The sequence below is a fragment of the Elephantulus edwardii genome, unplaced genomic scaffold (genome assembly GCF_000299155.1).
Source record: "Elephantulus edwardii isolate Elephantulus edwardi_28Jun2011 unplaced genomic scaffold, EleEdw1.0 scaffold00053, whole genome shotgun sequence".
In the NCBI taxonomy this organism is placed as follows: domain Eukaryota; kingdom Metazoa; phylum Chordata; class Mammalia; order Macroscelidea; family Macroscelididae; genus Elephantulus; species Elephantulus edwardii.
The window spans coordinates 4,140,064-4,152,236 of NW_006399803.1; the positions used below are offsets into that span (position 1 = coordinate 4,140,064).

At 37.3% G+C, this 12,173-nt stretch overlaps 1 protein-coding gene across 2 annotated transcripts in view; it reads left to right on the forward strand.

Moving 5' to 3' along the window:
* The window catches only part of PRMT9 (protein arginine methyltransferase 9), a 34,881-nt gene that overhangs the window by 15,390 nt on the left and 7,318 nt on the right, over window positions 1-12,173 (forward strand). For both annotated transcript variants that reach the window (XM_006886994.1, XM_006886995.1), the window contains 3 exons: window positions 4,958-5,150; window positions 7,983-8,166; window positions 9,846-10,566. In XM_006886994.1, the coding sequence (XP_006887056.1) occupies window positions 4,958-5,150; window positions 7,983-8,166; window positions 9,846-10,566 (1,098 nt within the window). The remainder of the gene's footprint in view (window positions 1-4,957; window positions 5,151-7,982; window positions 8,167-9,845; window positions 10,567-12,173) is intronic.

Sequence of the window (12,173 nt, forward strand, 5' to 3'; positions counted from 1 at the left end):
GATGCAGCAAGGATGTGGAGAGATTGGAACTTACACACTGCCAGTGAGAATGTAAAATGGTCCAAACACTATAGAAGACAGTCTAACACTTTCTCTAAAAGTTGGAAATAGAAATCACCATTTGATCCAGTTATCCCACTGCTGGGAATATACTCTAAAGAAATCAGGCCCCTGCCACAAACAGATGTCAGCACACATGTTTATCATTGCATTATTCACAGTTGTGAAGAGATAGAAGCAGTCCAACTACCTGTCAACAGATGAACAGATAAAAATGAAAGAAAGCAAGCAACAACAAATTAATTGATCCAAAAACTCATTACATTCATACAAGGCTAAAACCAGGCTGCTCTTTGAGGCAAGGATTTTGAAGCTCTATCTCACATATTTTGGCACTTGGTCAGGAGGGACCAGTCTTTGGAGAGGAACATTATGCTTGAATGGGTGGAAGGACAGTGCAGGAGAGGAAGACCCAGCATGAGATGGATTGACTTAATAGCTGGAGGAATGAGATTAGGTTTGTCAGGGACACTGAAATTGGCTCAGGATAGGGCAGGGTTCAGAGCTAATGTACATAAGGTTACTGTCAGTCACAGGCGACTTGGTGGTACATAGCAACAATACAACGTAGGTGAGTATGGAAGATATACTGAGTGAAATATCTCTCCCAGTCACAAAAGGACAAATACTGTGTAACACTTGTTATAAAATAGGATTGGTTTGTGATAGAGGGGACAGGAAAAGAGTGGAAAAACAATGAACACTGCACTGGAACAGATGAAAAAAGGATTGTCTGTAAAGAATGTATGATTAGACATTAACAAAAATTGCAAACGTTGCAAAGTGTATTGGAGGAGGGAGGAGGCATGTTGTTAGGTGCTGTCTGTCAAGTTGAGCACAACTCATACCCCTTCTGCTTCCCTTCCCCCTCTTCAGTTCACCTTTTTTTTTTTTTAATATTTGCTCATTGTTGCACATTTATCTACCTTCCTCTTCGTGCCCCTCCAATCCTCTTTACTATACCTCTTATTCTTGGCTGTTATTTATTGTATGTATAATGCCTAATAGTATATTTTAATATATTCCTTTTAGACATTTCTTTCATCTGTTCAATGCAATGGATGTTCACTATCCACTCTTATTCTATTCTCCTCCCAGTCTACCATGTCAGACCTGCTTTATAACAGTGGTCCTGTACAGTATTTATCCTTTTGTGATTGAAATATTTCACTCAGCATGCTGTGCTCCAAGGACCCTCATGTAATGTTTTACGAGTTCATTGATTTTCAGTGTTGTGTAATATTCCGTTGTACGACTATTCCATACTTTTTCTGTCCATTTGTTAATGGCACTTGGATCATTTCCATTTCTTTTTATTGTAAATAATGCAGCAATAAACATGAGTGGACATATATATGTTTGGTTGGCAGTTACGGTTTCTTTAGGGTATCTTCCCAGTAGTGCAATTGCTAGGTCAAATGATATTTTTATTTTCAACTTTTTGAGAAAGTGCCAAACTGCCTTTCATGTTGGTTGCACAATTTTACACTCCTACCAGCCATGAGTAGAGGTTTCAATCTCTCCACAACCTCGCCAGCATTAGTTTGTTGATCTGTTGAACTTTGCTGTTGTCACTAGGATGAGATGATATCTCATAGTTGTCTTGATTTGCATCTCTCTTAGATCTATGGATTTTGAATGTTTCTTCATGTGTTTGTTTGCCATCTGGATGTCTTCTTTAGTGAGGTGTCTGTTCATATCCTGTGCCCATTTTGTGATTGAGTTTTTCTTGTTGAGGTGCTGGATTATTCTATAATTTTTAGATATGAGTCCATTATCAGACATGTTATTACCAAATATTTTTTGCCAGTCTGTGACTTTCCTTTTTACCCTGTTGAAGAAGTGTTTTGATGTGCATAGGGACTTGATTCTTAGAAGGTATCATTCATCTATTTTATTCTCTCCTGGTTGTAGGCTTTTCATTGTGTTTGGAAGACTATTCATACTGTGGATTAGGGCTTCCAGAGTTCTTCCAAACTTTTTGCTATTAATCTTGATAATCTTTGGTTTTAAGCCGAGGTCCTTTGTCCCCCTTGAGTTGACTTTTGTATATTGTGTGAGGCGTGGGTTTTGCTTGAGTTCTTTACAGATGGTTTCCAGTTTTGCCAACCCATTTGTTAAAAGGACTGTCATTTTCCCATTTAACTGATCTTATCTCCTTGTCAAAAATTAGTTGAACATAGAAAGATGAGCAGAGTTCTGGGTTCACAATTCTATTCCATTGATCTATGTGTTTGTCACTGTACCAGTACCATTCTATCTTTACCACCACAGCTGTGTAGTATGATTTGAAATCAGGGAGTGTGATGCCTCCTACTTTGTTTCTCTTTTTTCAGGAGTGCTTTGCTTATTTGAGGTCTCTTTCCACTCCAAATAAAATTGGAAATTGCCTTTTCCATCTTGTTGAAGAATGGCATTAGTATCTCTATTGAGATTGAATTGTATTTGTAGATTGCCTTTGGTAGAATTGTCATTTTCACGATATTGAGTCTTCCTATCCATGAGCATGATATATTCCTTTTTTTTTTCCCTCCAGGTCTATTTTTGTTTCTTGTAGTAATGTTTTGTAATTTTCTTTTATAGGTCTTTTGTATCTCTAGTTAGATTTGCTCCCAAGTATTTAATCTTGTGATTAACTATTGCGATGGGTATTGTTTTCTTAGCTCCATTTCAGTGTTCTCTTTGTAACTCTAGAAAAATGGGAGTTGATTTTTGTATGTTGATTTTGTATCCTGCTGCTTTACTGAATTAGTTGACTAAGTCCAGTAGTTTTCTTGATGAGTCTTTAGGGTTTTCTAAGTATACTATCATCTGCATATAGAGATAATTTTGCCTCCTCTTTTCTTATTTGGATACTTCTTAATTCCTTCTTTTGTGTTATTGCTATCTCTAAGACTTCCAGTACAATATTGAATAGGAGAAGTGATAGTGGACATTCTTGTTTAGTTACTGTTCTCAAAGAGAATGCCTTTAATCTCTTTATTCAGAATGCTATTACCTCTTGCTTTTGTGTATATGCTTTTGACTATGTTGAGGAAATTCTCCTCTACTCCTATTTTGCTGAGTGTTTTGTCAGGAAAGAGTGTTGGATTTTGTCAAAGGCATTTTCTGCATTAGTTGATAGAATCATGTGGATTTTTTTTGTTAGTGTGATGAGTTACATTGTTTTTCTTAATGTTGAACTATTTTGCTTACCTCTTATGAATCCCACTTGGTCATGGTGAACTATTTTTTGGATGTACTGTTAAATTGTATTGCCCAGGATTTTGTTGAGGATTTTTGCATCTATCTTCATGAGAGATATTGGCTTATAGTTTTCTATTTTGGTGGTGTTTTTACCTGACTTTTGTGTCAAGGATATGTTTACTTCATAGAATGAGTATGGGAGTATTCCATCTTTCTCTGTTTTATGAAATACTTTATATAAAATTGGTGACAGTTCTTTTCTGAATGTTTGATAAAATTCACTAACAAAATCATCTGGTCTAGGGCTTTTTTGGTTGGAAATTATTTTATTACCTGTTCAGTTTCTTTTATGATGAGTCTGTTCAGGTGTTCTGCTTTCAGTCTGTGTCAGTTTGAGTACATTTTTAATTTCTAGGTAATTATCCGTTTCCTCTTGGTTTTCATATTTGTTTGTTGTTGGGGGTGTTGTTATATGTTTTACATCACTTGAGACTCATAGCAACCCTATGTACAACAGCCCTGAACCCCGCCCTGTCCTGAGCCATTCTCTCTGACTCTGATACACCTACCCCCACTGCCCTTGTTACTGTATTAATCCATATCATCTGTGGTCTTCCTCTCCTGCACTGTCCTTCCACCCCTCTGAATATAACCTTCTCCATGAATCAGTCCCTCCTGGCCACATGCCCAAAGTGTGTGAGACAGAGCTTCAGAATCCTAGCCTCTAAGAAGAGACTTGGTTTCACCCTCTCTTTCACCTATTTATTTTCTTGGCAGTCCATGGTGTGTTCAAGACTCTTTTCCAGCACCACAATTCAAAGGCATCAATTCTTCTTCTGTCATCCTTAATCATTGTTCAGCTTTCTGATGTATACTAGTAATTGCGAAGACCATGGGCTGGATCAGGCACACCTTATTGTCTAGACTGATCGTTACTTTTCAGTTCTCTGGAGAGGTCCCTGACTGCAGATTTACCTAATGCAATTCGTATTTTGATTTCCTGACTGCTAGTGCCAAGGCTGTTGATTGTGGAGGCAATTAAGCTGTAACAGTTAACAATCTCAATCTCTTCTTCGTCCATCATGGATGAGTATAGTTTTTCATAATATTCCATTGTTAACGTTTTTATTTCAGTTGGTTCTGCTGTGACATTTCCCCTTTCATCTCTTATGCAGATTATTTTTGTCTTCTCTTTCTTTTCCTTTGTTAGTTTTGCTAGTGGTTTGTCAATTTTATTGACCTTTTGGAAGAACCAACTCCTAGTCTTGTGATGGTTTCAGTTGTCTTTCTGGTTTCTGTTTCATTTATTTCTTCCCTAATTCTTAAAATTTTATTTCTTTCAGAATTTGATGGGTTTTCTTGCTATTATTTAATAAGTATTTGTTATCTATTATTTTTTACTTCCCTTGCTCCTTCCTTGTTTATAAACTTTTTCCTTTTCATAATAGTGGTTTTATACAATGTTTGTCTTTTGTGACTGACTTCACTCAGTGTAGTATCAGCTAAATTCACCCACCTTAATGAATGTTTGATAAATCCTTTTCTGTTTTTCAGTGTTGCATAATACTCCACTATGTCAGTGAACCATAGTTTCTTTATACATTCATCCTTTGTGTAAGTTATTTTTTCTAGGCTCTTTATTAGATAGTATTACTTGATTCTAAAATATCCCATCCTTCTTTCTGCCCCACCTTTTTACTTCTCCTATCAGAGTCGCTAACAAGGAGATTGCAGGTATCTGTTTGCCAACAAATGTGCAGTTTCAGAGTCCAGCTTATTCTTCTGTAGATTCTGAAGAAACGATTGAACCTTATACAACCGAAAAGATGAGTCGAGTTCCAGGGGGATATTTGGCTTTGACAGAATGTTTTCAAATTATGACCATAGATTTCAACAATGTTCAGGTAAACAATAAAGTTTGGTTACTGCTTTTTAAACATTAACTATCATGCCTTTTGTAAGATAGTATATATGATAGTCTTACTTTAAAGTTTATGTAAATAGTCTACTTAATATGTAAATAAAATGTAACTAGAGTTTTCTTCTGAAATGATTAGTATTTCAGTTGTACTTAGTGAATAAGGAAAAAAAATCAGAAAATTTGTTGGCAGTGTATAACCTGCCAGGTGCTTTCATGTGCTCTAGTCTCTGTCAGGACAGTGCTGCAATAGCATAGGTATCCTTGTGCTGGACAGATGGGGGAAACTTATGCTGTGTCATTTTCTCTAATCTCTAGAATTCTAAACCAGGCCTGACACATATTTATGCCATTTTAGATTATTAATATTCCTTCAAATGAAGTGTTTTCCAAATTGTGTTAATTAGTGTAACAAACTACCCTGGTTTGCCTAGGTCATAAGGAGGTTCCTCAGACATGGGACTTGCAACATAAAACTGTAATGTTTGTTGTTATTGTTATGTGCTGTCAAGTCGCCTGCAACTCATAGCAACTCTATGTACCACAGCCCTAAACCCTGCTGTATCCTGTGCCATTCTCACTATCTCTTACACACCTTCCCCAACTACCCCAGTCACTGAATTGATCCACCTCATAGAGGGTCTTCCTTTCCTATGCTGTCCCTCCACCCTCAAAAGCATGATGTCCTTCTCCAAGGACTGGTCCCTCCTTGCAACATGTCCTAAGTATGTCAGACTAAGCTTCAGAATCCTTGCCTCCAAGGAGCAGCCTGGTTTAACCTTCTTTAGGACAAACCTGTAGAAGGAGGAGTGGCATCCACTCCATAATAGCTTGCCTCCGGAAACCCTATGAACTTGGAGAGAGGATGAAAGGCACCCAAGCGTCAAGGACTCTCCTTCATCGGATCGCTATGAGTCGCCTGCGACTCGACGGCACTTAACAACAGGACGAACCTGTTCATTTTCTTAGCAGTCCATGGCATATTCAATACTCTCTCCAACACCACAGCTAAAAGGTATCACTTCTCCGCCTATCATCCCTAGTAATTGTCCAGCTCTCTGATGCATAGCAGGTGATTGCAAAGACCATGGACCGTATCAGGCACACCTTAGTCTCCAGGCTGACATCGTTGTTCTTCAGTACTTTGGAGAGGTCTTTAACAGCAGACTTTCCCATTGCAATATGGCTTTTGATTTTCCTGGCTGCTTGTGCCAAGATTGTTGACTGTGGGAGCCAAGAAAACTAAAGCTGTTAAGAGTTTCAATCTCTTCACCATCCATCCTGATGCTGCTAGTTGGCCCAGTGGTGAGAATCTTTGTCTTCTTGATATAGAGCCTTAATCCATATTAAAGGCTGCAGTCCTTGATCTTTTGCAGCATGTGTCCGCCTCAGTTTTAGCAAGAAGGGTTGTGTCATCAGCATAACGCAGATTATTGATGAATCTTCCTCCAACCCTGATGCCACATCCTAGATAAAGTGTGTATACATTTTACTTATAAAATATATTTATAGTTGTGTTATTGTTGATTGCCTTCCAGTTGAGCACAACTCATAGCGACCCTGAACAAAAGCCCTGAAGCCCCTCTACAGTTAACTGTTGACATTTATCAAAGTTCACAGAGTTTCTGGAGGCATGTTACTTATGAAGTGAGGGCCACTCCTGTTTTCAAGGATTTTAGTTGTAACTATATATAAATTTTTTTTATATATAAAATATCTTTTTTACGCGCGCGCACACACACACACACACACACACACACACACACACACACACACACAGAGTTCTGGTGGCCTAGTGGATAGGGAGTTGTGCTGCCAATACAAAGACAGATGGTTTGAATCCACTAGCTTCTCTATGGGAGAAAGATGAACAGTCTCCTCCCAGGTGATTTAAAGCCTCTGAAAAGTTACTGGAAGGTCAGCTATGTGTTGGTTCCAACTGAATAGCAATAGCTGTCTGACTGTATGTATATACATGCATATATATGGAAGGATATTGGTGGATAGTGGGAGGATGTGTATTACAAAGGAGATACTTAAAGATGCCAAGAAACTGAACTAAAGTTCTATAAAGGATAAAACCTTTTATGGGAAAGCCACTCAAATTTTTTAAGCAAAATAGAACTTGCTTGGGGGATTGTTACTAAGTTTTTCTTGTAGCATAGAGCTAATTAACCATTTGTCTGTCTTTCTGAACTTTAAGAACATTCGTTTTCTGATGGTATATTCTGAAAGGAAATGAAATTCTTATAGGTGTCTTTTTATTATTTAAATCTTTTGCTTTAATTTTCTTTGCCACAGTGAAATCTTTAGCAATATTTTAATTTTGAAAGTATTATCTGCCAATTTAACACATTCAAGTAATTCAGAAGGACAGAAAAGAAAGGGCATAGTGTTTGTGTTCTTTTTCATCTCACACACATTGGACATGTTACTGGAAGAGGCTTTTCCTTGGAGAGGGACATCATCTTGTCTCCTTGTCCCAAAGTCACTAGTTTGGACTCTACTTTTCTCATCTGTATTTTCTACCCTTTTATAAATGACACAAACACTTCTTTCTTTCTTTTAGAAAGCAAAACAATACTTACTAATTTCCTCTCTCCTCAGTTATATTATGGACTACTTTAATAGCTTAATGGTTATTTCAAAATAATCTCACAGCCAGTGTACCAAAAGTGGTTATAGATGTGCCATGAAAGTAAGTGGTCACCTAAGGGCATTGAACAGGGTGGATGGAGTACTTACAGAGATGGAAATCAATGTGCTGTTGAGGCTTTATATATTAAATGTTTAAAATTCTTTTTAAAATTTTTATCAGGAATTAAAAAGTCTTGCAAATCAAAAACCTGCTAAGATGGATGTTCCTGTTACTAAAGAAGGCACACTAGATGCTATTGTGATTTGGTTTGTACTCCAGCTCGATGATGAACATAGTTTATCCACAAGTCCTAGTGAAGAAACCTGTTGGGAACAGGCTGTCTACCCAGTACAGGAACTTGCAGGTATATCCCCCCTTTTTTCTAAATATGTTGTTTTAATCCTTTAAATATTTGAGTTCGAAAAACAATACAGACAAGAAAGTTTTGATAATGAAATTTCCCGTTAATGGAGGCAGGTTAAATATTTCAGAATGTGATTTTTCTTATTCAAAAGTAATTTTAAGTATTTTATACATTTAGTTAATAGAGACTATAATGCAACTGTTCTACATGACTAAAAAATAATTTTGTGAGCTCTGACTATTATAAGTGGATTAGAGAATTGCTGGCACAGTTGTTTTGGGAAAATACTGGAGCAGTATTACTTTCAGTAGTGTTCTTTTCTGTAGAGAATCTTAAGGTGTCTATAGAGCCCTACCCCAGAACAATACATATGCTCATATATGCACAGAAGTTTGCAAACAGAGTCCATAGATACTTTTAGGAAAGTTCTAAATTAAAATATTTTCTAAAGGTTAAAATAATTTATTCTCAGTTTGATGACTGTCCATATCAATTCACAAGAATTATATTACATAGAAAAACTTCTGTAACAATTTTATTGGTACAGTTACGTTCTTTCATATCTTTTTTTAAAAAAATGTATTTTTGGTAAAAGTAAACATGCAAAACAAGTCCTATTGATTAGTTTCTACATGTAATGTTTATGGACATCAGTTACATCCTTCCTGTTGTTCCACTGTTCTTATTTCTGTTCTCATGATCCCATTAACTTGGTTTTACTGTCCCTCTAGCCTTCTGGTCTGTGCTTTAGAGTTGGTCATGTACAGATCATTTTTGTACTTATGGGTGACATTCTTTACTTTTTTGAGCTAAAATGCTATTAATTAAGAGATGACTTCAGAGAATAGTTTCATATCAAGGTTTAAAGAGTATCTCAGGATTTCATTAGTCTCTGGGATTCCTCAAATCTCAATGATTCCAGTAAGACTAGATTCACTTAAGAATTTGTAGTTCTTTTCAACATTTTTCTCCCTTTTAATCAGGATACATCTTGTGTGACCGAGATGAAAATGTTTATAATGGTAGCCAGCGAGCCATCATCTAGTTCTTCTCGTTTCAGGATAGAGAAAGCTGTGGTTCATGGAGGGAGTTCTGCAGTACAATTCTTTTGCTGATCCTTTTATTCCCTTCATGCTCTTTGCTATAGATAGATAGTCCTGTCTTAGAGAAAAATAAGTAGCTGATCACATAGTGAGCTCACATGCACCATACAGGACACAGTGCTCCATGGGGTTTCTAAGGCTGAAATCTTTACAAAGAAAGATTGATACATAGTTTTGCTGCTGAGTTGGTGGTGAGTTTGAACTTAAAGAAATGTTACTCATAAGGCTCTACAGTGTGCTGTTGTTCTTTTGGAAACTTCTTTCAGGTGGGGAAAAATGTCCTGTAAAACTAAAAGAAGGTTTGGTATTGATCCTTGAATTTATGTGTTGATTTCATTACCAAAGACAGACCCACTAATGGAGCTCTTGAATTTCCCCATTACGCTGATTAATTACATTTTCATACTTTTTTCCGTTTCAAGTTTTTTTCCCTTAAATAAAATCTGAGATTTTCCTAGCCTTTGGAGTGTCTTAAATGAATAGATACATTCCCTCCTGCCATTATTTAAAGGGAGCACACATTCCTGTATTCTTTATTAATCAGAAATTTTCTTCCTTTATTATTGCACAATGAAGACTACAGGATAAAACCTGGGGACCGTGTGATGATGGAAGTGTCTTGTCAAGATTATTACTTAAGAGTCCAGAATATCAGAGTCTTAGGTTTGGAACATGAGATGGATGGTGTGAAAAGTTTTTCCAAGAATAAAGAGTCACCATCTTTGGGAAATGAGGCTGACCTTTGTAGTGCCCTAGCTAACCTTCAGACCAGCCAGCCAGATTCTGGAGAGCAGACGTGTGTATTGGAGACCACCGAAATTGCTTTGCTTAATAACATCCCATATCATGAAGGCTTTAAAATGGCAATGAGGAAAGTGTTGTCTTCGTTGACTCCAGAGAAACTGTTACAGGCAATGGATACTCACTGTCAGAGTGATGAGGCCAACTCTGGAAGTGGACAGAAAGAGAGTTCCATACAGAGTGGACCTGACCCTCACTATGTGCTAGATGTGTCTGAAGGTTTCTCTATTCTGCCTCTGATTGCTGGCACACTTGGGCACGTCAAACCATACAGCTCTGTGGAGAAAGACCAGCATCGCATCACTCTAGACCTCATTTCTGAGGCCAATCACTTTCCTAAGGAAATGCTCGAGTTTTGGCTGAGGCATGTGGAGGATGAGTCTGCTATGCTTCAAAGGCCCAAATCAGATAAATTGTGGAGCATAATCATACTGGATGTCATTGAACCATCTGGGCTTATTCAGCAAGAAATAATGGAGAAAGCAGCAATATCCAGGTAATACATAAGAGCTAACCTTGGGATTGTTTAGGTTCAGACTTTGTTCATTCTTTTAGTTATTTAATGACATACACTGAAAATGAGTTGAGATGCCTGCATATTCCCTAAACATTGCTTTTCAGGAATGGTGAATAGGACTTGCCATTCTCTTATGTTCTCTGTTTGTGCATGTCATTAATGATTTTACTCCTACAGGAATATTGGAACATTGCATGGTAATGTGAAGAACTGACCCTGCTTAAGGATTGAGAAATAAATACACACACACACACACACACACACATATAAAGGAAAGGTAGAGATCGGTAAGAATAGATTAAGGGAAAAAAAGAATTGAATGAAAAAAAAAGAAAAGAAGAATAAGAAAAAAATTAAGAGTAAATAAGGAGAAATATAAAATTTAATCTTCTACTAAAAGAAACATGAGGCATGCATTAGATATAGTGGGTATTCGGAGAACCAAAGTGCTTCATAGGAACTGATCCAGGCCTGTTCAAGCAAAAAAAAAAAAGTTGATTTTATAATATATTTCTCTTCCTAAAGATAGTTTCCTCCTTTTTAGACTGTTGTTAGGTGCCATCAAGTTGAGTATGACTCACAGAACTCTGCTCTATCCTGTGACATCCTCACACTTCCTGACACATTAGAGCCCATTGTGCCAGTCACCGTGTCAGTTGACCTGGTTGAGGGTCTTCCTCCCTTTCACGGACCCTCCACCCTTTCCAGGATCATGTCTCTCTCCAAGCAGTAACCCTTCCTAGCATCATCCAAATTATGTGAAGCAAAGGAAGTGTCATCATTCTTGCCTCCAAATAGCACTCTGACTGTACCCTCTCCAAGACCCAGTTGTTTGTTCTTTTAACCATCCATGGGATGTTCAGTGCTCTTCTCCAACACCACAGATCAAAGGCAGCAATTCTTCTGTCATCTTTATTCAGTGTCCAGCTCTTAAATGCATAGGAAGTGATCGGAAAGATTATGGCCTGAATCAGACACACCATAGTTCTCAAACTGACATCACTACTCCTCAGTAACTGGATGGTTCCTAACTGCATATTTTTCCAGTGCAATGTATCTCTTTATTTCCTGATTGCTGGTACTAAGGGTGTTGATGGTGGATCCAAGCAAGATGAGGTGGTTAATAGTTTCAATCTCCTCTCCATCCATCATGATTTTGCATGTCAGTCCAGTGGTATCTTTATTTTCTTGACATTGAGATGCAGTCCATACTGAAGGCTATATTCCTTGATCTTCTGCAACAATTGCTTCAAGTTCTCCTTACTTGCAGCCAGCAAGGTTGTGTCATATACGTTTGAGAGGTGTTTTTTTTTAAATCCTATTTGTCAAATTTGAGGTCCATGTATTTATTTCCATTCCCAAGAAAGGTGATGCAGCTGTGTGTGGAAACTATTGAACAATATCATTAATATCACATACAAGCAAAATACTGTTGATGATCATTCAAAAATAGATAGGGAACGGACAGATGTTCAAGCAGGATTTAGAAGAGGCTGTGGCACCAGGGAAATGATTCATTACTGATGTAAAAATCTAGCTGAAAGTAAAGAATACCAGAAGAATGTCTTATTTGTGCTTTATTTACT